This window comes from Ailuropoda melanoleuca, chromosome 6 (genome assembly GCF_002007445.2).
Source record: "Ailuropoda melanoleuca isolate Jingjing chromosome 6, ASM200744v2, whole genome shotgun sequence".
NCBI lineage: Eukaryota > Metazoa > Chordata > Mammalia > Carnivora > Ursidae > Ailuropoda > Ailuropoda melanoleuca.
Window position 1 is genome coordinate 48201476 of NC_048223.1, and position 25721 is coordinate 48227196.

General features: G+C 39.1%; 1 protein-coding gene across 1 annotated transcript in view; it reads left to right on the forward strand.

Moving 5' to 3' along the window:
• Positions 1–25721, forward strand: part of PCDH15 (protocadherin related 15) — a 1685023-nt gene that overhangs the window by 1467036 nt on the left and 192266 nt on the right. The window contains exon 23 of the mRNA XM_034662367.1: positions 7660–7776. Within this exon, the coding sequence (XP_034518258.1) occupies positions 7660–7776 (117 nt within the window). The remainder of the gene's footprint in view (positions 1–7659; positions 7777–25721) is intronic.

Genomic DNA, 25721 nt, shown 5'->3' on the forward strand with positions numbered 1-25721 from the left:
TATTTAGAGAAGTCAAGCAGTTTCATTGGTTGGGTCTTCTTGACCTATACTGAATTATTTCTGATTTATTGTGAATTTAAGACAAAACTTAATCAACCAGCATTCAACTCTAGACATTTTTCTTTTTCTTAAAGATATTTATTTATTTATTTATTTGAGAGAGAGCACGCCAGTGTGCATGGGGGTAGGAGCACATGGGAAGGGAGAGGTAAGGAATCTCAAGCAGACTCTGCACGGAGTGTGGAGCCCACTGCAGGGCTTGATCTCACAACCTTGAGATCATGACTTGAGCTGAAACTAAGACTTTCCCACTTAAACCAGCCACCCAGGTGTCCCAATTTGAGACATTTTCAATGCCACTTTCTTTTTTCAAGATGATGAAAGCATAATAAAATTTGCAGAACATTTCCCCAAATGCAGGCTGACACTTGCTTTTCTTTCTTCTGGTCACTCGGGGTAGGATTATCCCAAAGAAGAGCTTTAAAACTATTACATAATATTGGGGCCTATAAAAATATCACGCTTGTTTGTTTTGAAGGGAACAATGAAGCACAATTCCCATTTCCTCACAAATGTAGGTCTTTCCCAAGCATGCAGATTTTCGTCATTGTTCTGTTTACTTGCAGTATGACAAGCTGTTTTGCTGATAACATAATTGCATAGTATTTACTAAGAGATATTTCTACCCAAAACAGTCACCACAGGGAAAGTATCTTGAAGATCTCTCTTTGAAAATGAGAAGAAACATAATTTTCTTTTGAAAAGAAGAAGAAAAAAATAGATCAAATGCTTAATATCTAGTCCATCAAACTTATTTCTAGTTGGAGTGAGAATGGGAAAACCGAAGTGATATTTGGAAAGAAAGATATTTCTACAGTAGAAAGAAAGAATTTTATCACAGATATGTGCAGAATGCTTTCTTAGTGATCCAGAACAAAACCAATGATGATCAATCACATAATATGTATTTTTGTTGCAATGTTTTTGCAGAACACTGATACACAAGGCCGTCTTCACTGTACATTTATTTGATATACTGAATAACTGAATATATAATAGTAAATTAGAGGATATGAGTAAATCTCTGAAAAATAAAAATAAAATTCTATACAGTTTAAAACATAATCCAGAGAAAAACCTGTTCTCACAAACAGAGTTGTGATACAATGTAGAAAATACACAGAAAGAAAAGGTCTGTCTTCTATGGTAAGCCAAAAGCGAAAGACCAGTCAGAAAAGTCGAAATATGTAAATGGCTCTGTGATGCTGGGGAGCCTTGTGAAGGATTGTCTAAGATAAGCAGAGGACCTAAGTCCTTCTGCTTAATGCAACCTCGGGTGGAATGACTGCAGTACACGAAGAAGAGGGAGATCCTTCCATGCAAGAAGGGAGCTTAGCTCCCCAGCTGCATTTGCCTGTCTTACCGGTGCAGGTGCAGGCGTAGGCAGGGAGAGATGGAAGGGCCAGAAGTAAGATAGTATCCACGAGGACCGAGGACCGAGGCAGTTGAGAAATTTAGTGAGGCTTGAAGATGGCGCTAGTTTCCATCTTTCAGAGGTTTTTTCTTCCCAGCAGGAAGACAAATGTCCCTATCTCCATAGAATATAGGAATGAGGATAGCTTTTCTAGATAGAAGCTCAACGCCTGGTACCAAGGCAGCACTTGTCATACCATGGACACCTGACAGGGGTAACACACCACTCATGTTCCATGGTGACCGTTATTGACAGAGTCCTGGATTTCCTTTGGTCAGAGGAAAGTCTGGACAGGTCAAGATTTATAGCATCCTCCTTCCCTTTCTCTGGAGGAAGAAAATGGAATAAAAGAGGATTTCAATGAGCCAGCCAGGGGGAGTATGGGCTAATCAAGTGATCATTATTTTTTATGACTTGCTGACTTTTCTCTGAGGATTGGGTAAACTGGAGACAATACTTTGGACTATGGCCTTCAGATATTCCCCTTTATTCTATTCTGCATCATCATATTCTTATTGCTGTGTTCTTTCTAATTTATTCACTGGCAAATTTAAAGACTGTGAATATATCAGGAAGAGCATGCCATGGGGTAGAGTCAGATCGTTTCTTAAAGTATCTGCGTTTTCTGCTATTCTAGAGTTTTACAACTAAGATGTAACATGTTTCCTCTAAACAACCAAACTAGAGGAAACAAATAAAAAGGTATCTCCCCAGAGTTAGTAGTAATAATTCACATTTCTGTGGGTCTCTGTCATGGCTCCTCAAATATCACCGACTGGTTTCTGGGAGTCCCAGGAAAGTGCCTTACTTTGTGTACGCAATTACATTCTTTTACTCCTCAGCGACTGTCTCATTCTCCCATTTGCCAGAAGTCTCCAAAACTGAACTGCCTCCCAGTGGGGGCAGGAGATGCTCATAAGCCCTGTCGATGGCAAATACCACCATCCTTGGCACCTGTCCCAGTGCTCCCTGATGACAGGGCTGCCACAGATGGGGGGCACTCTCGATGCAGCAGAATTCTCGATGTATGCTCTGAAATCTTTAATTCACCAAAGTCAATATTCCAAACAGTCACAGTGTGTGCCTTCAATATTGCAGTATTTTCAGGGCCCCTCAGGATCACAGAGCACAAGCTCCTCGAGATGATAAGGGGTGTCTCATAGACAAAGAATTTCATAGACAAATGGACTTGAGAAATGGTGTGACACACAGAAGTAAACAGATGTCTCCACTGCGCACCTTCATATGAAAGTCCTTAACATGCTCCTGTACATTGTGAATCTCAAGAAAATAAAAAGTGATTTCCCACATTTTCCATAGTGGAATTATGGGATTCTTTTTGTTTACAAAACTTCTGGTAGGATTAGTTTTCCAAAGAATGAAATTTGGGGAACACTTTCTTAAGTTTTAGTGAAAATAACTGTAGGGTTAAATATTGAGTCAATTGTTGTTTTAAATGTACAAATTCAACTGATATAAGTCTCTTTTCTTAACCAAAAACAAACAAACACACAAAAACCAAGCTTTATAAATAATGATGAAAATTATCTTCAGAGAAATAGATTAGCATTATGCAACATTTAGAAGCTTACCAGTTTGCCAAGATAAAAGTATAATAGCTACTCGGAAGAATTTTTAAACTGTAAAGTATTTTTGAACAGAGATCTTTAAGAAGTTATGTGTGTATTTGTTTAATGAGCATCCTACTCAAATCATCTTATATAATATCTGATATTTAATCTTCTGACAACTCGGCCAGTTCCCTTTCTCCTCATGTCCGCATATCAGAATGTCTCCTGTAGGGTGTGACGTGCCAAGGCCGTAGGAGTGCCCTTTATTAGCTGGATTACCACGACCAAGCTGACCTCTCTAAGTTTCGATTTCTTTATAATTAAAATAGAAATAAAATAGCTAACATACTGCAATGAGATGATCAATTTAAGAGACCTGGCATGATGCCTGATGCACAGTAAACACAAAGCAGTCACACACAGAATCCTGGTGCACGATGGAAAAAGTAAGAAGGAATCCGCTCAAAGATTCTAGCTCAGGATAAGCACATATTCTTTAAATGGCCCATAGCCTCCTGGCTTGGAAAACAACCCAAGAGCGCATCAGCTCCCTTCTCCCCACGTTACCATTCCCAAACTGGGAAACCAGAAGGGAATGGAATTACGTATTACAGCTGTGGGTTGGTCAACGCTGCCCAGCGCGGTGCTCCTCCTGCAGCCATCAACTGCACTGAAGGAAGGTGCCACCTGCCAGACAACGTGAGGGATGGGGCCGTCGCTAAAGTAACAGAGACGCGTCCTGTGTGAAATTTAGTTCGACTCCTTACTACGTGCTCTCATCACATCTTGTACTTCTTTCATAAAATTCATCACACTCAGCATTATGTATTTAATTTTTGCTTTCTACTCCTAGCTGTCAGCTTGGTACCAGCAGAAACTGTGCCCTTCTTGGTAGTAACAAGACCTCCACCATCTCATGCACTGCCTGATGCCTGGGCCGGGGGGTCCTCAGTCAGTATGTGCGAGACTGAGCGCCACTGTGTACATTTTGCTAGTATAACAAAGCAGAGCTTTGATCGTCGCTGCGTGACGCATATGCAGCCCCTCAAGATCCCAGAATAACTACATTCTCGAAATCAAACTAAACCAAAGCAAAACCAAACTCACGCCTCTAAGAAAGAAGCTTCCAGTGCAGGTTTTGATGCAAAAGAAGAAAAAAAAAAAGTTGAGGAAGTTTATGATTTGTGTTTGGGAGAACCCCATGTAAAACAGAAAAAAAGATTTGTTTGGCTGGAGATAGGGCCTGTTTTGATCCTCTGCACAGAGGGAGAAGAGAGAGAAGGGAGCAGAGTCACACAAGACAAAAAGAGAAGTAGAACTCGCAGGAGGGAAGGAACAGCAGAAGGCAGCCAGCAGGGCAAACAGCAGCTGGGACAGCGCGTGGAAGGCGTTTGGAAGGGAACGGACCGAGAAGTCAACTGCATATTGTGCCAAGATAGACGGGCATCAGCTTCTCAAGCCTCAAAGCATTTTGGAGGACGGGCAACAAACAGTTGTAGGTGGAGGGCGCCAAGCAGCGGGAGCACCCCCCCAGCCGCCGGCGCCCCCTCCATGTCCCTGGCCGAGCACGCGGGAGCGCGGAGGATGAGCGCTGGCATTCACTGTATTTTCAACCTTTTTAAAAAGATGATAGGAGCATAAACATCTAGTTCTCTTCTGTCTGGAAAATGTCTCTTATCAAGAACAATTCTTACCCCTGATTCCAGAAAATCAAAGTTCTTATCATCTCTTTCTCTACTTTTTGCGGAAACCTGCCATTAATTTGCAGTCTCCCCACAAGTTCCCATCTCCCTGGGATGCTAGTTTACAAAGGTTCCTTAGATCCCTGCCTCCGTCTGCCGAAGTAGAAATGGTTTCTGTGATTAAGTTAGGCTTTAATTTAGAAAATAAATAAATGGAACTCATATTTTCTTCTTCCTAGCTCACTGTCCCTTCAGGTACAGTTTTATTTGCTTGAGATATGGAAACAAATGATAAATTGACTAATACATTGTTTTTTCTGAGAAAAGCATAGTGTTGTCCTAGATGAGAACTATGCTAACATCCAGAACACTCTTTAGAAACATGAACAGTAATTTTTTTCAGACCAACAAAAATTATAACCCCAGAAAGCAAACTATTACAGGTCTTCATGATAAAATTGTTAATAAGACAGGATATGCTTCTTTTTGCCAATACTGCCCTCTAGTGAAAAACGGGCAACAGAAAAGCGTCTGTTTTGGAGGGTGCAGCTTTTTTGCCTTGTAACAGAGCATTTGCACACAAGCAGATATGTCCATTTTTCTTCAGACACCCCTGGAGCGTAAATATAATGAGCTATTGATTATGCTTGTTGGCGTCGCATTTCAATACATTTTCTCCTCTGAAATCATGCATTGTGCAAGAACGTCTTAGCTACAATAAAAGATTGCAACCCCAAAATGTGTACAATGTACTACAAAGAGAAGGCTGCCACAGTAGCTGCACGGATTTATTCTTGGTCCTGCCAGTGGAAAGCAAAGGAAAGGAGTAGAAGAAATAGTCCTGTGAGCCTTCAGTTTTTACTTATATTTGTGTCTAATCAGTTTGTGAGGCCAGATTATAAAAACATCCACTATGCATGCAGTTAGAAGGTGAACCTAGTGAATACTTTGTCAGGAAATAAGGGGGGGTGGTGCTGTACTCAGACTGTTAGCAACTATGTGACAACTAGAAAATCACATGCTTTTTTTTTCCCCCTGAAGAATCAAATTATCCAAAAGTATCTCGTACCATTAAGGCTGTAAGTGTCCTTTGAGATGTGTAGGAACGTATTGAGTTTAAATGACCTTGGGAACTTGTGTACAGAAAAATTACAGTGTTGGGCTCCTTCTTTTCTGACCTTCTGAAGTTACCACTTAGGGGTGCAAAAAGATTTCCACCCCTTTAGTTACAAAATTCACTCATTAAATTAATCAGCGCTCTTGACAAGAACAGGAGAAAGCGTGCATGCAAATGTTTAATACATTTACTCCCTGCCGGGAGCCTCAAGATCAATACCCTCTGCCACCATCATTATCGAGAACGGGGCTTTCGGGTTCTTGTGCCTGTTAAGATTCTAAAGGTCATAATTTATAAAGGAAGCTTTTTTTTAAATTTTTTATTCATGGAAGGTTATGAAGACGATATGTCAAAACACAGGAAATGGTATTTTTTTAGTTTTAAGTTTTGCTTACAGTTAAAGATCTCTTATTTTTTATTAAAGTCTGCAGGTTTTCTCATATTTACAACTCAGAAGCCAGCTCTATTGTGACCATAAAAGCAAGTGCTGTTTGATTCTAACAGATAATTATCCTGAACTCTTTGCAAAAAGAGGCATTTATAATCAGTTAATTAGTGGGTTTCCAATTTACATTGTACAGGGAAATTGTTGTATCAGAGCAAATATTAAAGCCTATGTAGAATAATTTTCTTCTTTTGTTTTTAATAGCAAGTGAGAAAAAGATGACCTGAAGGGTAAGATAATTAACAGATTCAGCTTTAGGCTCAAATATGTCTGACCCAAAGTACCCAAAACAATGCAGGGTGTAGTAATGACTTTAAAATAAGTAAATTTAAGAAATATAAATCAGCCATGTTAATAAGCATTATTTTTGAGGAAAAAATGACATGCAGTCCTCTATAAAACACAAAATGGTTGGGGGAAAATGGTCTTGCTCTCGAGGGACTAGATTTATTAATTTGGCTGTGCCAAATAACTAGATTAATTTAGGCAAAGTCAGTACTATCTGCAGAATCAGTATCTTTACCTGTCAGATGGCAGGTAAGTGACATGAAGTCAGGGCCATCGTTTTCCTGAGTGACCGTAGTAGCCCCAGTGCCTAGCACTGAGTCACAGAAGTGGGAGGAACTTGATGAATATTTGTTAAGTGAGTGATACTATGTGAATAACAATGCACTTATATCACTGAGTTGTAAAAATAAAAAAGATGCCTCTAAATTAACTTGAAAACCTCCTGCAGTAAATCACCATTGTTTTCTGTCTATGGGAACATCTAATTCTATGCCTCATTCATTGTAATGTGCTATAGGGAAAGCATTCTTTAATCATTTTATGTTTGTAAAAACGTAAGATGGCATCAAAGGCTGTTTCGTACTTTGCATTTGAAAAGTGCTAATCTTCCCATTCTGCTAAGTATATCAAGAATTTTCAGTTGCGAAAGAAACATTAAAGAGCTTTTTTTGAAAAGGAACAACACAGCAAACAAAGAAGCCACCATCTTTGACACCTGTCTCATGAATGGTACTTTTTATACAAATTACCCATCCCTGTTTTCAAAGTTCTAAACCACCTCATATCACTGGAAGTATCTTCTGGGAAAGTTTCGAGCATCCCTTCCGTCTCCAAAAAGCATAATTTCGGACCCTGTGCTCGAGGGGCACGGCCTCCAGTTGCTATGCTCACATGAATATTGTATGGGAGCTCTGCCAGCTTCCTCCGGGGCTCCACTTCGCAGGGAGAATAATGGGATTGAGAGGATGGAAGGCTGACGGTGGCAAATGGGTTGTGTGACAGGAAGAGATAGAGCCAGTCTCGTAACTGTGTCCCCAACCTGCTGTCACCAGAAGCTCTAAACTCTTAATTGTGTTTTCCAGGATATGAATGATTACCCGCCCGTATTTAGTAAGCGGATCTACAAGGGGATGGTGGCTCCAGATGCTGTGAAGGGCACACCCATCACAACCGTTTATGCCGAAGACGCAGACACCCCTGTAAGTAAAGGATGTTGATGGATACTTGGAAGCTTAGGGAAGAGAACCTTGCACACTCACACAGGACACTTCCTGGGCAGCACATTTGGACCGAGTCCACTCTGTCCTCTCCCAGGCATTTCATGTGTGCCCGCAAGGAGACGCACACATCACGTAATTATTACTGAACACAGACAGTTAAGCAGATGCTTTCTATGTTGCTGGGATTCAGAGTTTGCTATTCGCCAATTTATCTCACACAAATAATAAATAGATGTGGAAAGAGTTCTGTTCATTTAGAGTCAGTATCATTTGGGTTCTTTATTTAGGACAGTGTAAGCTTAGTTGAGTTGGGTTATGTTTTATCCTTATGCATTTTTCATTTTATTCATATGTGACTATTTTGTTAGCAAACTCTAGGTCAATGGATGACATAATATTTACATTGAATGCGTTAATTTTGGTAAGCTAAAATATTAATACCGCATTTAGAACATACTTAATGCAGTCTTTGTTATCCAGAATTTTACCTCTTTTGAGATATCCCACGTTACCTTCCAAAATAGAGGGTTTTCAATGAAAACATTATTATAGCAAAAGGGAGGTAAATTTTCCTTAATGTTATTACATTAATGTATGAAAAGTAGCACATAGAAATAATAGTACCTATATAAAATGCTTTCTATAAATAATTTGAGTGCTTTATAAATATTAATTATTCTCTTAACAGTCAAATGATGAAGACTTAATTTTGTTTACTTTTGAGTGAGCTCCCACCATTAGTCAGCAACTGAAATATATTCTACAAAAATAAAAGAAATATTAAATAAGCCATTTTAGAAAAACAAGAAAATAGAAAAAGACCTGAATTTTATAAGCGATTTAGGAGTTCTGTTTCACATTGCTAATATAAATAGTATTTGTGTAATGCTGTTTATTTAATAAAAGGTGAATGGCAGTCATAACATTTTTCACCTTCAACTGTGACAGGCTGTATAAAGTCTTTTGTGACTATAAGGTCTTGAAAAATAATAATGTTAACATGAAAGCAATGACCTTTCACTCGAAGCTCCTTTTCTCGAGTGTGTTAAAATGTCTTTGAAACTGATTTATTGCATTTTAGGAAATGCAATAGGCAAAATTTCATAGATTTGAACACCCCAGTAGAGATAGTGAATATGACATGGGTGCTTTATCTGCTTTTTTAAGTAAACTGAAATTAAGAGTACACATTCAATTCTATTCAAGGCATGTGTTTTGAACACCAAGTCTATACTGATTATTGTGCTAACCAGTTTTTGCTCTCCAGACCTGAGAATCTTCTAGGAAAAACAGAACTACACATAGAAATTTTAACACACTGTACTAAATGAGTATAAACAAGCACAGCATCTTAAAATACTCATATTTCTTTCTTTTTAAAAGATTTATCTATTTATTTGCTAGAGAGAGATAGAGAGAGTGTGAGTGGGGGCAGGGACAGAGGGAAAGAAGGAGACTCCCCCACTGAGCTGGGGAAGCCAAAACAGAGCTCTATCCAATCCCACAACTCTAACCCTGATATCATGACATGAGCCTAAATCAAGAGTTAGATGTGCAACTAACTGAGCCATCCAGATGCCCCAAAATATTCATATTTCTAAGAAATTTTATTAGCACAGGATTGAAGGTAGTGTTAAGACTAATGGCATTAATGATGACAGACTAAATGTAGGTGTGCTGATCACCTACGTGCAACGTACCCCAAAGTGTTAGTGTGGACGGCAAAACCCTCACTTTCCTTCTGATACCTGCCACCATGGTTCCTGGTTTGATTTTCGGATCACCCCACCAATGTGAGAAAAGTTGTCTTGAACTGTTATCTGTCCCATAAAGAAATGCTATTACTTATCTAAAATATCTAGAGAGAAGCTCTGTTTTTACACCCCGAAGCTCTTTTATGGAAATTTACCAGGTTCAAATTCCATATTGATGTTAAGAAGTTCTTAGGTTTGCATCCCCAGTAGTAGTTTTTCACATTTAACATTTAGTGCTGGATTTTCCGTAGATGAAAGGTAGATGCTAGTCATTCAGCTGAAACACTGAGCATACTTATTTCAGTTAGTGAATATGTATTTTGTCAAACTCAGTTTTTTTATTAAGTTTTTTAAATTTTAGTTCCAGTATAGTTAACATACAGTGTTATATTAGTTTCAGGTATATGATATAGTGATTCAGCAATTCTATACATTACTCAGTGCTCATCACAAGTGCACCCCTCAATCCCCATCAGCTATTTCACCCATCCGCCCCCACCTCCCCTCTGGTGACCATCAGTGTTTTCTCTATCCTTAAGAGGCTGTTTCTTGGTTTCTCTCTCTCTCTCTCTTTCCTTTGCTTGTTTCTTTTGTTTCTTAAATCCCACAGATGAGTGAAATCATATGACATTTGTCTTTCTCTGACTGACTTATTTTGCTTAGCATTACACTCTCCAGCTCCATCCTTGTTGTTGCAAATGGCAAGATTTCATTCTTTCTTATGGCTGAGTAATATCCCATCGTGTATATATACCACATGTTCTTTATCCGTTCACCTATTGATGGATTTTGGGACACTTCCATAATTTGGGTACTGTAAATAATGCTGCTATAAAGAGGTGCATGTATCCTTCTGAATTAGTGTTTTTGTATTTTTTTGAGTCAATACCCAGTAGTGTGATTGCTGCATCATAGGGTAGTTCTATTTTTAACTTTTTTGAGGAACCTCCATACTGTTTTCCAGAGTGGCTGCACCGGTTTGCTTTCCCACCAACAGTGCACGAGGGTCCCCCTTTCTCCACATCCTCACCAACACCTGGTGTTTCTTGTGTTATTGATTTTAGCCATTCTGACAGGTTATCAGACTCAGTGCTGATCCTTGACACAGCAGCAATCTTCTGTATAACCAGTACTTAGCACTGAGTTTTCCAGTGATTGCTACAAGCTGGATCCCTTGAATTAGCGTTGTCACAATTGAGCTACCCCTCCACCGATCAGAAGCAAAAGCTCGGGTCCATGAAAATTTTCGGAACATAAATTTCACATTACACAATTTTTTTCCGAAAGTATTATGATTGGTTTTTAATTTTTTACTTTACGTCAGTGCCATAAATCCAGAACACATATTTTTTGGATGAGCTTGCCAAGTATTTTCACTTTGTTGCTATTATAAACATTTAATATTTAGAAGATACCATTCAGGGCTCCATGTGTAAGTATCTATGGAAACACTTTGTGCATTTAATGGTCTCTTTTCCAAACTAGAAGGGAAAGTTCTTGAGGACAGGAATCAAACCTTAATTCCAGTTTGCATTTCCACGTCCAACGCTATGCTGGAGACTTAGCAGTCTGTTAGGGAACATTTGTTAAATAATTAAATAAACGAATAAGTTAACAGTGATTTCTGTACTCTCCAGAATTGACAAAGTATGCCAGATATTCAGAAATTTAGTGATTTGGGAAGTTGGGAAAACTTGTGCATCTCTAGTTTGGCCATTCGAGGGCTGCACAGATAGAGCGGGTAGATGTGTGTGCAAGGTAGAGCGGGCAGATGTGTGTGCAAGGTGGAGCCCAGCTTCTGCGCCCCCCTAGCCTGGGCATGGCCACAACTCAGCAGTAATAATTTTCACCTTGGGAGGCTGACCACCTCTTTTTCAAGACATTGTGTTTCCTCTGAATGAAGGGAGAGCCACCCATTTTAACCTACAAAATAGCAAAAACAAAATCCTTTGGTGTCAGATGGAGACCCCAGGTAAGTCTAACAGCCAGAGAGAACACTGCTGCTGAATATAAATTAAGAATTATAAAATGCGCATTGTACAAAACTTAAGTGCTCTAGAGGGAGGAGAGGGGGAAAAAAACAACCTTCCAGGGATTTTTTTTCCCCCACTGAATTAAAGCTGTTAGGATTTATTCTCTGCCTCGCATTTGTGACAGCTTTGGCATTATGTCGTTCACCAGAGATGTGAATAGGGAATGACTGATCATTTTGGATATTAAAAATTGCTAACCTTTTCTTTCTGCTCACCAGAGACCTCTCACTCCAAACTTTCACAAAGCAAAATTGCAAGTGTAATTTCCATTTGCATATTTCATTCTCCCGGAAGCTGCTGGCCAAACCCCGAGATACAAGGGCTCTCTTCGTGGGCAGGGCATGTGCCTGACAGAACAGGATCCCTTGTGAGCATGTGGACACAGAAAAGTTGGCATACATAAATGAAGTTTTCATTTTGCTCATTTCCAAGAAAGTATGAGGAACCCACGGAGGATCCTTTTTCCTCATTGTGAAATTATTATTTCCACTTAACGCATTTTAGGAATTTATAGGATTCCTGTTTAAAGTAAAGTAGTCATTGGAACATGTTCAATATTAGCAATCGTGACATTCTTATTTGCATATATTAGTGTGAGTATTATCGACATTGAAGACTTCTTTTTTTCAGATTTTGATATTCATTTATGAAGTACATATGCTCCAAAAAAGAGATCTTACAAGTTCTCAATAGTAATTGGCTTTAAAAATCAGTTGAGTATTCTCGCTATATTTCTTTTCAGAAATAACTTTTATCAAAGGCCAATAATTATGAGGGTGAAGTACTTTTTGCCTCTGGTGAGATTTTGAGAGCTGTACTAGCCACTCAGAGTTTAGACAAGCTGCCTGAGGAATTATTTCTAAAGTGTTTTCACAAGTGTCTTTAACATCCTTCTCAATCATTCAAGTTTCGTTGGTCTCTAAGGGCAAGAAAAGTTGGTCAGGTTTCCTTTCCTACGATGCATACCTGGTGCTGTATTAAACTGACATGGCATCAGCAAATAACGCCAAGTAATTATGGTGATCTTGTCGAGCTGATTAACCGTCCAGTTAGTCACTCTGTTGCAGTCTCCTAGCAGAGGTAGACGAGTCGAAGAAAAGCAGTAATCGTCTGAGTCCATGATTTGCCACTTGCTTGCTTTGTGGGCAAGAGTTCAAACTATTCAGGGCCAGGAGTTTGAGATTATATTTGGGTCTCCATATAACATGAGTGTTCTGCATTCTTTTCCATTGACGTGTCTACAGGTCTGATTTTCATCACCCACCACATGCCGGCCTGTGGGGTTATGCTGTACTGATTTAGATTATTGCTAGCAAGGTAGCAAAAACTCTGCTGTCAGAGCTCAGAGCCTACTAACCACGTTCGCTGACCCTGGAGCATAAGGTGGGAGTGCACACAGCTCAGTGTTTTGTTTTGTTTTGTTTTGTTTTCCTTCACATCAAAGCTGTCAGGGAATAGTTATCAAAAACTGTTTTTGTGGTGCATGTCAGCTTGTAAAAATTGAGTTGATGTAGCCCCAACCTGTGTCCCTCTGGTCTTGAATACTTAATTAGAAAGAAAGCACACAGTGAGACAGTTGGGACTTGATCTTTAAAATGACAATGAGCTATAATTAGATTTGAGAATGTGAATGAGTAGAAAAGGGAAGGTTTTATGAGAGAGTTTATGCATGATTAATGTCTAGAAAAAGGCTTATCTAATGTTTTAAGAATCTGTGTCATTTTCTTTTTGTGTCTTATTGATTCCTTTCAAGAACAATCACATTGTTAGCATTACTTGAGATCAATATTAGATTTAAGTGTTTCAGAAGTAAATATTGCTCTTCTAATTAAAACCCTGCCATCTTACTAGGACTAAAGGGGCATTTTTCTTGTGTTATAAATGGTAACATCTGTCAAATTTAGAGGTTTTTTTTTATCTTGATTTGTTTTGTTTTTTGCCTTTACAAAAGAGTCACCCAGTGATACATCATTGACTTACACCAGGTTTTTGTTTTTTTTTGTTTTTGTTTTTTTGAAGAGAATAAGCCTCATGGGGTTAGGATCCCAGTACACATCAACAGAGTTTTCCAAGGCAATTGAGTGAAATACAGCACATCTTTTCTGGGGCTCACCTAGAAGCCTCCCTTATGGCTTAAATCATGTGCTTTATTGTGAAGTTCTTGCCAGAGGAAATGAGAGGAGACTCTCTCAAAGAGTATCTTGGCTTCTCATGACTGGGATTCTTGGCTGTAACACCCTTTAAGCCAAGCAACTGGTAACTCTCTTGGTTTTACAATCCCCACTCCACAATTCTTCCCTATCCTTAAACAATGGCCATACGGGGACAGTAGACCTATAATCCCATTCATGCTTGGCACAACACAGATACCTCTTAATATTTATTGAGTGAATAAATCAATCAGAAAGCATTTATTGTGGACTTAACAATATGGAAAGACACACACAGAGATAAAGCCATGGTAGTGCGTCTTAAAGATGCCAAGAAATGCAACAGCTCTGTAGAGAAGGGGAGAATGAATGTGTCCCAGTGACATCTGAATCTGCTCTAAACAGGAATTCAACTCTGAAAAAAATATAGGGGATTCATTTAAGTGAGGACAGAAGAAATAGCCAGAGGAAATGTATTCAAAAATTGCAGTAAAAAATATCCGTCTTATGGGCATGAATTTGTGTGACATGATTGGAGTGTGTCTGACTAAATAAATGTTAGCTACTTAAAAGAATAGCCCCCAGGGCATCTGGGTTGCTCAGTAGGTTAAGTGGCTGCCTTCGGCTCAGGATCCTGGGATCCAGCCCCGTGTTGGGATCCTTGCTTAGCAGGGAGCCTGCTTTTCCCTCTCTCTCTTTCTACTGCTCCCCCTGTTTGTGCTCTCTTGCTCTCTCTGTCAAATAAATAAATAAAATCTTAAAAAAAAAAAAAAAAAGAATAGCCCCTAAAACATCAGGATTCTCTTAGAGACTCATTTGTAGACATGAACTATTGCAAATGTGGTTTTGTGAAACCCATTTTATCATATAGAAAAATGGAAGTTTACTCAAGACTTATNACCTTTTCCCTCTCTCTCTTTCTACTGCTCCCCCTGTTTGTGCTCTCTTGCTCTCTCTGTCAAATAAATAAATAAAATCTTAAAAAAAAAAAAGAATAGCCCCTAAAACATCAGGATTCTCTTAGAGACTCATTTGTAGACAGGAACTATTGCAAATGTGGTTTTGTGAACCCCATTTTATCATATAGAATAATGGAAGTTTACTCAAGATTAAAAAAAGCAGTGACAAAAATCAGAGCTAGGGGCTCCTGGGTATCTCTGTCGGTTAAGCCTGCCTTCGGCTCAGGTCATGATCCTGGGATCCTGGGATCCTGGGATCGAGCCCTGCATCAGACTCCCTGCTCCGTAGGGAGTCTTCTTCTCCCTCTCCTTCGGCCCCTCCCCCCCTTTGTGCTCTCTCGCTCTCTGCTCTCTCTCTCTCAAATAAATAAAATCTTTTAAAAAAATCAGAGCTATGTAATGGAACAGTGAATTGTCTCTGAGATGCAGTCTTTATTGGATGAAACAATAAACGAAAGCCAGGAGAGTAGTTAGCAGCTTTGCTTCATTTAATCATTAAAAAAAAAGGGGGGGGTGAACAAGGAAATGGAGAAAGCAGAAATACATAAAGTTATTGAAATGGAAGAATTAATCGTGATTGGGCAGGAAGCTGAAGATACAGATGAAATAAAAGCAAAATCAAAAGTGAATCACGGGCTTCTGGCTTGACCAATGCAGACATTGGGGAAAATAGTCGGTAGAAATAAGGTAGATGGAGAACAAAGCTCTTCTAAGGAGAAAATAATGAGCTCAAAGTAGAACAGAGCCCATTTTAAATGATTTTGGAACACGCATCTGCCACCACCTATGGAAGGCTACACCATCCTCCCAGATCTGTGCAAGACCCTAGGGTCCGGACAGGCAGGAAGCTCCCCTCCCCCCCAGGATTACAGGTTCATCCTACAAGACAGCGCGTACCACCTAGTGCTGAGAGGACCCTGGAGGCAGATGGCAGGAGGGGGCCACAAGTCCTTTCCACACATCAGCAACACCACGGGGAGGACAGGGCACATGCTCGGTGGCCACGGCTATTTCCATCTGATGCCAGGGGGACCAGGCTGCGTTGAGAGGGCCAAGGTCGGCCTAGCCAGAAAATATGGGAGTAAGAACCCAAGCAAAAATGCAGGATGGGGGAATGCCTGGGTGGCTCAGTCAGTTAAGCTCCTTCCTCAGCGAGGAGCCTCTTTCTCCTTCTCCCTCTGCTGCTCCCCCTGCTTATGCTCTCTCTCTCTCTCTCTCTCTTTCTGAATCAAATAAATAAATAAAATATTTTTAAAAATGCAGAATGGGAGCCACCCAGATTGAAGTTGACACTATGAGAGTAATAACTACATTCTCCATGATAGAAAACATCAGATAAATTAAAGGCTTGGAAATAAATCCTCAGGTGATTCCCTTTTGAGGATGGGCAGGGGCTGAGGAGGGAAAGAGAAAGACTTAGGGGTAGAAGAGAAGCCTGCTAGGCATGTGGTTCAGAGCAAAAGAAGTTTTCAATGCAGAGAAGAAAATTGAAAGGTAAAGGATTTTCTTAGAGACAGGGCAAGGCGAATGACTTCAAGGTAAGTGGGGGACCTTAGTTCTGTTGATTAGACTCCCGTGGAAGCTGCATGGTAGACCGGTCTCTGCCCTCCTGCAGCTTGCTTTCCCTTTTATTTGTCATGTGTTTGAGTTATTTGGGGGTATGACCTTTATCTATAAGTCACTTTGTTTCTGTTTTTGGCCCTGTTTATTTTTTCACATCTCTTTTGAAGAATACTTACATGCATTCTGTATGAAAATGTATGGCGTTTTAATTGTATTTCCTAGGCATATTTACAACTACTTGTATTTATTTCTGTATTTAAGCCTGTGCACGATTTATGCCAGTCTTTCCATATTCTACTGCATCCATTTTTAAGTTCTTTACTTTGTTGCCTCTTGTGGTTTACTCCTGTATGTCTTCAACTTTTTAGGAAGGATGCACATGTTGTGAGTTCCAAGTATGAACTTTTCTTTTGCTTATACATTTTAAACTTGACAGACTGTTACTGTCTCGAGTTCAAAATTTACTTTTTAAAACTGTATATATGCTTTCCCACTATTTTCTTTGTTTTTATTTATTTATTTAGGGAGGGAGAGAGCTGAGGGAGAGGTAGAGAGGGAGGGGGAGAGAAAGAGACTCAAACGGACTCCCTGCTGAGTGTGAAGCCCACTGGAGGCTCGATCTCATGACCCTGAGATCATGACCTGAGCCCAAACCAAGAGTTGATCATTCAAACTACTGAGCCACGCAGGCAACCCTATTTTCTGGTTTTTAACAATACAGAAGCACGAGGTTATATTAATTGTTTCAATTTTTAGGGTTGTTGTTGGTTGGGTGTTTTTTTGGGGGGGTTTGGTTTTTTGTTTTTTTTTTTTTTTTTTGCTTCTGCCTGTGAGATTCTCTAATCTTAAAATGAAATGTTTTCACTAGTATATATTGAGAAATTCTTTTGTCTGTATTAATTGTGTCTGTTATATGATGGCCCCTTTCAATCTGCAAGCTCATAGAATTCATCACCCCAGGATAGTTTTAAATAGTATAAGGGTTCCAGAGTGATTGGCTGGTCTCACCTCCTCAAACCCCCACTGACCAGCTGTGGGTAATTCACCATCACTCTGTCCCCGAGTTCTTGTATTTGTAAAACAAAGACATAACAGCATAATTGAACTTTATACCCCGTAAAGAGTGGCTGTCCATTGTCCCTTCCCTGAGCAACCACAATTCTATTACTTACTTCTATGAGTTAGACTACTTTACGTACCTCATATAGGTAGAATCACCCAGTATTTGTGCTTCTGTGCACAATATCCTCAAGGTTCATTCATATTGTCACAAATGGCAGGATTTTATCATTTTTTAAGGCTGGATAATATTCCACTGTGTGTGTGTGTGTGTGTGTGTGTGTATCTCACAATTTTTTATCCACTCCTCCACTGATGGACCTTTAGGTTCTTTCCTCTTCTTAGCCATTGTGAATAATGCTTCAGTGAACATGGGAGTACAAGTATCACTTTCAGATCCTGATTTCAATTTAAAAAATCCTGGATGTACACCTAGAAGTAGGATTGCTGGGTCGTAAGGCAGCTCTATTTTTAATTTTTGAGGAACCTCGGCACTGTTTTCCAGAGGGGCTGCACCAGTTTGCATTCCTACCAGTCATGTACGGGGGTTCCAATTTTTCCACATCCCTGCTAAAATTCTTTATCTTCTGGATTTTTTTAAATAATAGTTATCCTAGCTGGTGTGAAATGATATCCCACTGTGGTTTTGATTTGCATTTACCTGAGGATCAGTGATGTCGAGCATCTTTTCAAGTGTCTTTTAGCCATCTGGATGTGTTCTTTGGAGAAATCTCTGTTCAAGTTCTTTGCCCATTTTTTAACCAGATTATTTTTATTTTGTTGTTCTAGAGATCTGCCATACAACATTGAACCTATAGTTAACAACACTGCATTGTACACTTAAAAATATGTTTCAAAAGTAGATCTCATATTAAGTATTCTTAGTGCAACTAAAAAAATAGTACTTTGTCAGGTCGTTATGAAGATTATATGATAGCATTTGTGTGGAGCAACTAGTGTCTGCCATGTTGTAAATATTCAGTAAATATTCTCTATCATTGTTTTTATATTTACTCTGGTCTTTGTCAGGCTTTGAGTCTCTGATATTTGTCTTCTACATTTATTGTTTGTATTCTGTCGCCTCCTTTCTTTTCTTTTCACCTGAGTTCTGGGAGAGCCTGTAAAGGTCAGAAGTCCAGTCAATTGAGCATGGGTTGGGGGATGAGTAAGATGTGGGGCAGTGGAGAAGGAGCTGGGCCTCTGACCTGTCACTATGACCACTTTTTCCAGATTCATCTCTTCTCAGAGTGTGTTTGCAATGGAAGAGCCAGAGCTGAGTGTTCTATACTCAGGTTTCTGGTTGACCAGAACAATGCTACAGCTGCATGCGACCGCTCGCACAGCTTCAACCTGGCTCTTCCACCCAGCATGATAATGTAGGACTCTTCACTCCCATTCTCTCCCCAACCCCACGCTGTCCTTACTGCAGAGTCAAAGAATCCCAAAGCATTCAGGGCAATCTCCGTGCCAGGAATATTATCAGCCATACTGGGAACTAACATTTCAGGGAGATTCCCATACAGCCATTATCGTTATTTTTTTTTAAGATTTTATTTATTAATTTGACAGAGAGAGAGACGGACAAAGAGAGAGACAGCCAGTGAGAGAGGGAACACAAGCAGGGGGAGTGGGCGAGGAAGAAGCAGGTTCCTAGCGGAGGAGCCTGATGCGGGCTGGATCCCAGGACTCTGGGATCACGCCCTGAGCCGAAGGCAGCCGCTTAACGACTGAGCCACCCAGGCACCCCCAGCCATGATCATTATTAAGAGTGAAATATCCAGGGCACCTGGGTGGCTCAGTCGAGTAAGTGTCTGCTTTCAGCTCACGTCATGATCCAGGGGTCCTGGGATCAAGTCCCATGTCATGGTCCCTGCTCAGCGGGGATCCTGCTTCTCCCTCTACTCTTCCCCCCTCATAAGCTCTTTCCCTCTCTCTTAAATAAATAAATTTTTAAAAAAAGAGTGAGATATCCTGAGAACTTCTAGCATAGCAGGATTTTATGAGCACATAGCCACAAGAATGAAATGTAATGACCTAATCCCCAGTGAATATAGTAAGAAAAAGAAAACAATACCATTATGTAAAATATTTTTTAAAAGCAAAAATGCATGCAATATGCAACAGTTAGGTTTTCCTCCCAAAATATGCTGCAGAGTAAACAATACTAGAATCCCACTAGTTCATTATAACAAAGACGTGTATTCCTATTAGTAGATGTTTGAGGCAGCTAGGTGTTGGCTGACCTTGGTTTCAGGCTGAAGGTTGGCCTCAAGTCTGGTCCACATGCCTCTTTCTTTAGGAATCCCTGCTTAAACTAGCCTGCTCTGTGCACAGTGAAGGACAGGACCGGGAGAGAATTTGCCTAACCACACGGTCACATGTCCAGTTGTGTGTCCCAGTTTTTCATGGTCCATTGATTGAAACAAGTCCCACAGCCAAGCCCAGAATCAATGGAGCCAGAAGTGGAGGAAGAAGGAGTGGGTATTTACTGAACAGTAGTACAATGTACCACAACAGTCTAGTTAAAAGATATTCCTTAAGTTCATTAAAATGGTTGCCTTTGAAAAAGAGGTAGGAGTGAGGTATGAGGATAAAAGGACATAAAAAAACGAGAAGTAAATATGCTTCAAACCACCAATTGTAATATTTCATAAACTGTGGATTGTATTTAACTTAAATCTCTATCCTTATGTTCGAACCAAAATAAAATCCCTCAATATTTATTGCATGTGCATGCATCCAATATTAATTAAGGGTATTGCATGAACATTAAGGACAAACATTGTTATGTTTCCTTGCCTTAGAATTTCAAACTTGAAGAGTTGGAAATCAAGCAAGTAGAAATGATGACAAACCATTGAAAAAAGCTCTAAGAAATAAATCATCAGGGTGCTCTGAAATTAGACAAAAGGAAGCCTGCTTTTGTCTGAAAAGTCAAGGAAGGTTCTAGAAAAAGCGGTGCAAAGCTGAGGTCTGAAAGAAAAAGAGGTGTTTCCACTGCAAAGTTGCATGGCTGACTTAGACCCTAAAGTTGGAGGAAGAAAAATAATTTTCAAAAGCCAAAAGGAGGTAACTTTGCCAGGAGTCTGGAGAGGTAAACCTGAGTCAGAAACTATAGAGTCTGATAGGCTTGAGGGTAGTGCCAAGATTTCCTTTCCTGAGAAAAAATGGGAGGGTTTTAAGGCAGAAGGGACAGGATCACTAGTTACGAGCTCTCATTCGGGTGCATCCTTGTTTTTAAGTTCCTTTGGGTTTATGAGTTTGTTTTCATGAGGCAAGTTGAATGTGTGCCCACTATTATTTTTAGAAATTTCTACAATGTATCTCAATGAAGAAATTTTATAAGGAATGTGTTGTTACTTGATGTCTTGAGGGGATTAAGTTATGTTTACCTTTGAAAAATATATTTCCCAAAAGATTTAAATTACCCTGAAGCAAATACTTCTTAGGATCTTGAATAGTTATGTTGATGCCAAGTCTGTAGAAACTGAACTGTATGCACATTCTATATTATGTTAGGTCAGTGACATCGGCACAAGGCACTTGTCTGTGAGATGTTGACTCACTATGTTGTCAACACATGGTAGTCACTGCAGGTGTCAGACAGTGGGGAGGGGAGAGGAAGAAAGAAAAGCACACATAGTCTCAGTGGTCACATGGAGAGTTTGACTTTCCTAGTGTCTTTTACGGATACCTTAGCATTCGATCAGATCCCCTAAAAAAGCCATTATGATTGCAAAAAACAATACAAACCACTTTGCTGTAATCCCTAATGCTAAATCATACTTGGGAGGTTTGGTGAATTACACTGTTATAAAATAAATCTGATTAGTTGCTTTCGAAGCCATTGGGAAAAAGAGTTTTGGAAACCACATCAGGGAGAAGAATCTTTGTATACTTGAAAACAAATTACTTAATGTTTGTGTGTAATGGTAATAATAGGTTTAGTTTTCCCTGATATAATGTGATTGCTATTATTATGAAGAAAATTATGTGGGTCTGAATAAGTAATTTCTTGATAATTATGTATATAAGAAAAATTACTAAATCAAGATATCCCCTGATATTAAGAACTTAATTATTTTGGTCCATTATAGGCTCATTGAAATTCCCTCTGTTTGCAAGTTTGGAGCATCTTTCATACAGACCTGCAGTTACCTTCTGTAGTAATTAATTACATTCTCACCATCATTAAGTCAAAACATATTGTGTTTAATGCTCACTATAGAAATGGAAATCAAAAGTAAAAATGAGCTGAGAAATAAAATAATTGAAATCGTAAGGTTCTATTTTCCTGATATAAACTTATATTTATTCTGCCACATTAATTATACCCCCCTTGTCATTGTATATAAATGTGTTACTGTTTGATGTAAAAAATAGAACGTCAGCACTATGATGACAGGATTTTTTTTGTCGTGGTCATCTAGAAAAAAATGCCTGGTTAAGAGCATCACTGTGTCACCACATTGCTATCTATGTGCTGAATAAATGACCATTTCAGTAGTATTATCTCATACTAATATTTATTGAGCCTTACACAGTCTAATTTAGTAGATTAAAGGACATCACAAAGTTGACATGCCTTTCACATTTTGGAAGCCACACTCTATTTAAATATGTCGCACACTACCTCAAATCATATTTGGAAAGAAGCCTAATACATGAACAAACAAATCAATTAATTCATTTATTAATAGGCGATGTTAAATCACGTCCTTCCTGAGGGCAATTAAGGTTGGCAAACGTCCCGGGTCCTTCAAAGCTATTGACTAATGTCACCAGGGTTGGCATTTGTGTTTAACCAGGAAAAATGATATTGTACTCCAGTTACTTTCCTTCTTTAAATCTCATTTCCATGTCAGAATAATAAGAACATTTTGCTGGATTGGTACTTGGCTTTGATAAAGAATGAAAGCACTTAGCCAATGTCAGGCACGTAGATGGCAGCTCATACTTCCTCCTCATCCTCCTTGCTTTCAGGGAGATGGCAAACTTCCCAAACTTTGCCTCTGGTTTGGTACAGTGCTTCTCTGCTCAGCACTCATTAACTTTAGGATATCAATGCCTGGACTCACAAAGTAATTCTAGTGTCATCTATGACAGTATACAATTTGAGAATAAAGTTTTCATGAAAACACTATGTTAATTGGGTCTCTACAAGATCCCCCCAAATAAATATGTGCATTTATTTTTTAGATTTTATATATTTCAGCGAGAGAGAAAGCAAGAGTGAGTGCAAGCATGAAGGGGGGGGGGCAGAGGGCTAAGCCGGCTCCCCGCTGAGCAGGGAGCCAGAATCCAATCCGGACTGGATCCCAGGACCCTGGGATCATGACCTGAGCCAAATGCAGACACTTAATCTGCTGAGCCACCCAGGCACCCCAAATATGTACATATTATAATAAAGTTTTTTTAATCAACAATTGGCAAGGTTTTTCATTTAAATAGACACCTTCAATTTATGTCACTTCATAATGATACATCTCTACTTTTATTTCCTTGAGTTGAAGATAAAAATACCCAAAATCATGACACATAAATTACATTTTAGCTTGTCACTCTAAAACTCAAATGATATACCAGATCGGACTCCACATATGACACGATCACTATGATTCCTATAAAGCAGAATACAAGTGGAAGGCACATGTCATGTTCATAGGTAAGTGCCTACAGTGAGGTAGGAAGTCCACATGATTATCAACCTGAAGACCTGTGAACTAGTTCTAGAGCCTTCAGTTCGTAGCACCCGTGCTTTTCCTTCATAGCTTTTATCAGAAATGCTGGTAGGTAGTTGTGCTTATCTGTGCACCTTTTGTCTCCTCCCCATGCCATTATGAGGCCGGTAAGTACAGAAGCACATCTGTCTTTCTCATCATTGCCTATCGTTCTGAGAGATAAATAGTAGCCATAGACGAGAATCTATGAACAGATATTAGCAGGCTTTAAATTGAAAACATGCCAACAATTTAGTCACTTCCTAAGGTTAGTAAATTCTTAGAGGTTCTCCAGACCATATCTAAAATTACCTATGTAATGATGATTCTCAGAGTTACTGAAAAATTACTCAGAAATCTCAGTCTTGTTCAACAATAGGTTAACCCACAATGTAACTCGGATTTGACACATTGTGCAGTGCAGTTAGTGTAAGAAAACGCCATCCATATCTTAATAATATAAGTCATATGAGGATTCCTTTATAGGAAAAATCCAGAGGATTATGTCATTATTTTAAAAGATGGGCTTAACAACAGAATGTATTAAATATAATTAAAAGAGTAACAGAATATAAGGACAGCAACTGAGAAGTAGGGAAGAGACAGTGCTTTATATTCAGCCAGTCCAAGGGAAAAAAAAAGAATTTTCATGACGATAGTTTCATTTCTGAACTATCGTACTCAGGGATCTTTTTTGAAAGAATTTTTCTTTTCCTCCTATTTTCTACTTTTGGGAGCTGTGTTTTCATAGATTCCATTATCATCTCTTTTGGGAAGCATCTTCCCCAAACAAAAATCACTGATATAATCTCTACTTGCTTTCTGCTCTCAAAAAATGTGCACATGACCCCTGCAAGCAGGGACTTGGGTGACGTACATTTTCAACCACAGGAGGGGTTCCACATACAGCCACATACAGCCACCACCCCCCATGTAAGTGACGTCCCTGGAGTTGGGCATCCTGGCAGCACGGGACACACATACATATAAACATGGAACATATTTTAAGTATTCACTTAGCAAACTATTTTTGAACTCTTAATGGCGAAGCAAAAAAATCATCTGCTCTAATGGAGCTCGCAATCAAGGGTCAGAGATATGCTGCAAACGCATGAAGAAGGAAATATGAAATATAAATTCAGATAAGACTACATAGTCTAAAGAAAATACAATAAGAATTGACTCAAGTGGTTTATGAATGGGTAGAGGCAGAGGAGGGGTCATCTGAGACCTGGGTCCTGGGAGGAACTAGCCACACAGGAGTGATGCCAGGAGTGAACGACAGACAGACGAGTGTTGGGGTAGATGTGAGCTTGGTGTTCTAGGAGGCCATTCTTGCTAAATTACTTCTAATGATTATCAGGAAGTTAGGAATATGAGATAAACTCTGTCTTCTCAACTCAGTTTTCATTCTGGTACCCTCAGGACTCAGCTGACTCTAGCTACTGACTAGTAGACATGTCGAATGAATGAATGAATGAATGAATCCCTCATCTAATGAATTAATCCCTGTACTATAAAACATATCAGCAAGATGGTAAGTATTAGGAAATAGGTAATTTATAACATTTTCAATTGCTGATAGTATATATAATTTTTACATTTAAATTTATATAATTTTTAATTTCCATAGTCTCCATGGTGCAAGGTCAAGGTTTCCTGCACCCCTTGAATGGTTAAGCTCTCACTCATATCGTGGTTCTTTTTTGAACACTTTGTTTAGGGAAATATATCCCTCTAAAGGAGAATGTGTCACTTATTTGAAAACTCAGGAAAAAAATATCTCAAACTCTTGTGGTGAATGGAAGTGACATTAAGAAGGATCGCTTTCCCAGTACCTCATTAGTCTTCCCAAATCATGGCTATCTGAAGTCATGCTTGCTTCAACAGATAGATAAGGTCAGTGGGATTTATAGAAAGAGCTGTCACAGTAAGTGAGGAGGTTTCAGAAAAGCTGTCCTGCTATGCTTCTCACATGTCCTCACTTTCCATACAATTTTAAGAAGGAACCCATTGTCTTTACCCTTCAAAAGACTCCAAGAGGCATAATGATAGGATACTCTACTTTTGCCACCCCTGCTGAGAAGAGAATCTTTGCAGAGAATTTTAACACTGTCCTATTAAGTTTATGTCTATGCTTGTTTCGTTTTGGTTTGGTTTTTTGCATTTGTTTTCTTTTAATAATGTCTCTTTGTGGTGGCTAGGTAAATAGAGCAAAATTACAAAATTGTTTAGTCTTCTTTTTTATGTGATATTTTTTGTGTGTGTGATATTGCATACATATTATGAGATTACCCACTAACTTTCTATAAATCACATTGGACCACCGTCTATTTTGTAATCCCTTTTTAAAATTTTACATTGCCTGAAATGTCAAAATACATTTTACCTCTTGATATTAAAAAAAATCTGTACTAAGGAAGAGACACTGTAGTTTAGTTAGCTGACTAAAGAATAAAATTAAATGGATTCCACTGTGTGCCTGTCTAAAGTATTTGTCTTCCTTGATGGTGACCTAAAACCATAGACAATTTGTTCTATTCTTTTGAGCCCACAGTTGGAATACATTCTAAGCAACTATGTTAAGTAAGGGTGTGGAGACAGAAGGAAAGGCAAGAAAAGAATCCCTCAGATGGTATGAAAAGAATTAGCACTATCTATCCTGACAAAACGAAACTCAGGGTAA